The sequence below is a fragment of the Silene latifolia genome, chromosome 10, assembly GCF_048544455.1.
Source record: "Silene latifolia isolate original U9 population chromosome 10, ASM4854445v1, whole genome shotgun sequence".
NCBI lineage: Eukaryota > Viridiplantae > Streptophyta > Magnoliopsida > Caryophyllales > Caryophyllaceae > Silene > Silene latifolia.
Window position 1 is genome coordinate 20,064,919 of NC_133535.1, and position 3,337 is coordinate 20,068,255.

The following is a 3,337-nucleotide window of genomic DNA, read 5'->3' on the forward strand; positions in this document are numbered from 1 at the left end:
TCTTGATTTCCACTAATCAAGACGATCCAAGGGTCTTGATTTCTTTGCAAAAAAAAAAAAAAAAGTTACTGTTCACGTCCGGTACTGTTCACGGTACTATTCATCAACAAAAAAAAAAAAAGGATCCCAACAATCCTAATCTCCTTCAAAATCTTATAGAAGTACTACAAAATCTTTCGGAACTTGGCGTGAACGGAACACCACGTCGAGGAGAACAAAGTCGAGAAGAATTCAAAGTAAGTGAACTACCCGAGTTTGTGAGAGGCACGGATCCCGAGGATTACCTCGAATGGGAGAGGAAGATTGAACGGATGTTTGAGTTCAAAGACCTGGATGACGAAAAGTGTTGCAAGTACGCCATTCTACGACTAAGTCGTGGAGCCTCCCTATGGTATGAAGGCTTTAAGGTAAAGCGTGCCCGGGCCGGAAAGGAAAATATATCCTCTTGGGAATCTCTCAAAAGGAAACTACGCAAGAGATACGTCCCAGCCACGTATAGGCTCACGACATATCGCAAGATTGCCGAGTTGACTCAAGAGAGGAGCAGTGTCTCAGATTACATAAATGAGTTTGAAAATCTTACTTTGATGGGAGGAATAGAGGAAAGTGAAGACTTGAAGATGGCTCGATTCCTTCGTGGACTAAATCGTAACATAGCCAATTCAGTTGAATTACAATCTTACGCTGACTTCGATTCCTTGTGTAATCTATGTCTCAAGGTAGAAGCCCAAGGGAAGGCCAAGCTCACCCCAACTCATGGTGAGGGTGGTCGAAGCTGGAGGAGCGAAGGACACTCAAGGGGAAGTCCGAGTAGTCGTACGGTTGAGACTACACCTAAGACGATTTCCACCCCTGAGTCCGCTCCCAAGATACCCGTTCCTAAAGAGGCAAGTTTATCTAGAGTACGGTGTTTCAAATGCCAAGGATTTGGGCATTTTCAGAACGCGTGCCCAAATAAGAGAAACATTGCACTAAGGGAAGCTATTGCCGTTAGAGACGAGTTGTATGATGAAGAAGAACGATTGGGTGATGTGTTCAACTTCGAAGAAAGAGAAGAGGAGGGGAACGATAGAGATGTCGAAACTTATGACGCTCCTAACTATGATTGTGCTTTAGTTCTTCGTGCTTTGCAGACTCAATCCACACCAATTGAGGCAGAACAAAGGAACCAGATTTTTCACACCAAATGTCAAGTGAAGGACAAGTGGTGTAGCCTAATCATCGATGGAGGGAGTTGTACCAACGTTGTTTCTACAAAGATGGTGGACAAGTTGGGATTGGATACCATACCCCATCCCAAACCATATGCGTTACATTGGCTTGATGACGGGAACAAGGTGAAGATCACCAAACAAGTCAAAGTGGCATTAACAATGGGCTCCTATGACGACAATATCTTGCGTGACGTAGTGCCAATGGATGCATGCCACACACTCTTGGGGCGTCCGTGGCAATTCGATCACAATGTCATACACCGTGGCCGAAGCAACGAATATGAATTGGTTGACAAGGGTAAGAAGCTTGTCCTAAGACCGATGGCACCTAGTGCTGTCCGTTCTTTGGGCACCCCACAGAGGAAAACCGCAAGCATGACCATGTTTTCAAGTGAGCAAGAAGTTGGTGAAGTCTTAAAGGAAGGTGGTTGTGTCTATCTTATGGTGGTCAACGAGGCACCAAAAGTTGAGATCAAGGATGCCCAGCTAGCGGCGCTTTTAAAGGAATTCGAGGACGTTTTCCCTGAAGATTTACCACCGGGATTGCCGCCTATCCGCGGGATCGAACATCAAATCGATCTCATTCCTGGAGCTGCGTTACCTAACAAGGCAGCCTATCGATGCAACCCGACAGAGACCAAGGAGTTGCAGCGCCAAATCGAGGAGCTAATGGAACGAGGCTATGTTCGTGAAAGCATGAGTCCATGTGCCGTTCCTACTCTTCTTGTCCCGAAAAAGGATGGGAGTTAGCGGATGTGCATCGATAGTCGAGCCGTGAACAACATAACTATCAAGTACCGTTTCCCGATTCCAAGACTTGATGACATGCTTGATGAGTTGCATGGCTCCGAGATCTTTTCTAAGATCGACCTGAGGAGTGGCTATCATCAGATACGAATGCGGGAAGGTGACGAATGGAAAACCGCGTTCAAGACCAAACATGGGTTGTACGAATGGACTGTCATGCCGTTCGGGTTAACCAACGCTCTGAGTACTTTCATGCGGCTCATGAACGAGGTACTCAAACCATTCTTGGGAAAATTTGTGGTTGTTTATTTAGATGATATCTTGGTTTACAGTCAAAGCAAAGATCACTTCAGACACCTTCGCAAAGTGTTCGAAACTCTCCGAGGACAAAAGTTATATGGAAAGAAGGAGAAATGTTCATTCTTGGTCGAGAGTGTCATATTTCTCGGCTATGTGGTTTCTAAAGATGGAGTTTCAGCGGACCAATCAAAGATCGAGGCCATTAAGTCATGGCCTACGCCTAAGTCCGTCACAGAGGTTCGGTCTTTCCAAGGACTTGCTTCATTCTACCGAAGATTCATAAAAGATTTCAGCACCATCACAAGTCCCATCACCGAGTGTTTAAAAAAAGGAACATTTGTATGGACCGAGGCTGCTCAAAGGGCTTTCGAGACGATTATCCAACGGCTCTGTGAAGCACCGGTACTAGCACTTCCTGATTTTACTCAACCCTTCGAGGTAGAGTGTGATGCGAGCGGTGTTGGAATCGGAGCTGTGTTGGTCCAAGGAAAGCGACCCATTGCTTATTTTTCCGAAAAGCTAAGTGGAGCTCGGCTCAAATATTGCACATATGACAAGGAGTTCTACGCCATAGTGAGAGCACTCAACCATTGGAGCCACTATCTTCGCCCAAATCACTTCATTCTACATTCAGACCATGAATCCTTAAAATACATCAATGGGCCGCAGAAGCTGAGCTTAAGACATGCCAAATGGGTTGAATTTCTTCAATCCTTTCAGTTCTCTTCGAAATATAAGGATGGTAAAAGCAATGTGGTGGCCGACGCTATTTCCCGACGCTACTCTTTACTGAACGTGCTTGATGTTCGCCTGCTTGGATCCGAGACCTTGAAAGATTACTACGAAACTGATCCCGACTTTGGTGAAATGTTTACGATAAGCCAAACAGGACCCCGAGGCGAGTTCATAATTCAAGATGGATTTCTTTTCAAAGGAAATCAGCTGTGTGTACCCAAGCATCAAGTCCGGGAGTTATTGATACGAGAAGCTCATGGGGGAGGACTTGGTGGGCATTTTGGTGTCACTAAGACTATGGAGGTCCTTAAAGAGCATGTCTATTGGCCTCGAATGCTGAA

At 45.6% G+C, this 3,337-nt stretch overlaps 1 protein-coding gene across 1 annotated transcript; it reads left to right on the forward strand.

Annotated features, from left to right (window-relative positions):
- The first annotated feature begins 311 nt into the window (after positions 1–311).
- LOC141607247 (uncharacterized) lies at positions 312–1,964 on the forward strand. The gene has a single exon (XM_074426607.1). The coding sequence runs from the start codon at positions 312–314 to the stop codon at positions 1,962–1,964; it is 1,653 nt and encodes a 550-aa protein (XP_074282708.1).
- Positions 1,965–3,337: the final 1,373 nt, after the last annotated feature.

Bases quoted from the DNA above. Each gene is read 5' to 3' on its own strand.
- LOC141607247 (XM_074426607.1), top strand. From the start codon at position 312: ATGTTTGAGTTCAAAGACCTGGATGACGAAAAGTGTTGCAAGTACGCC.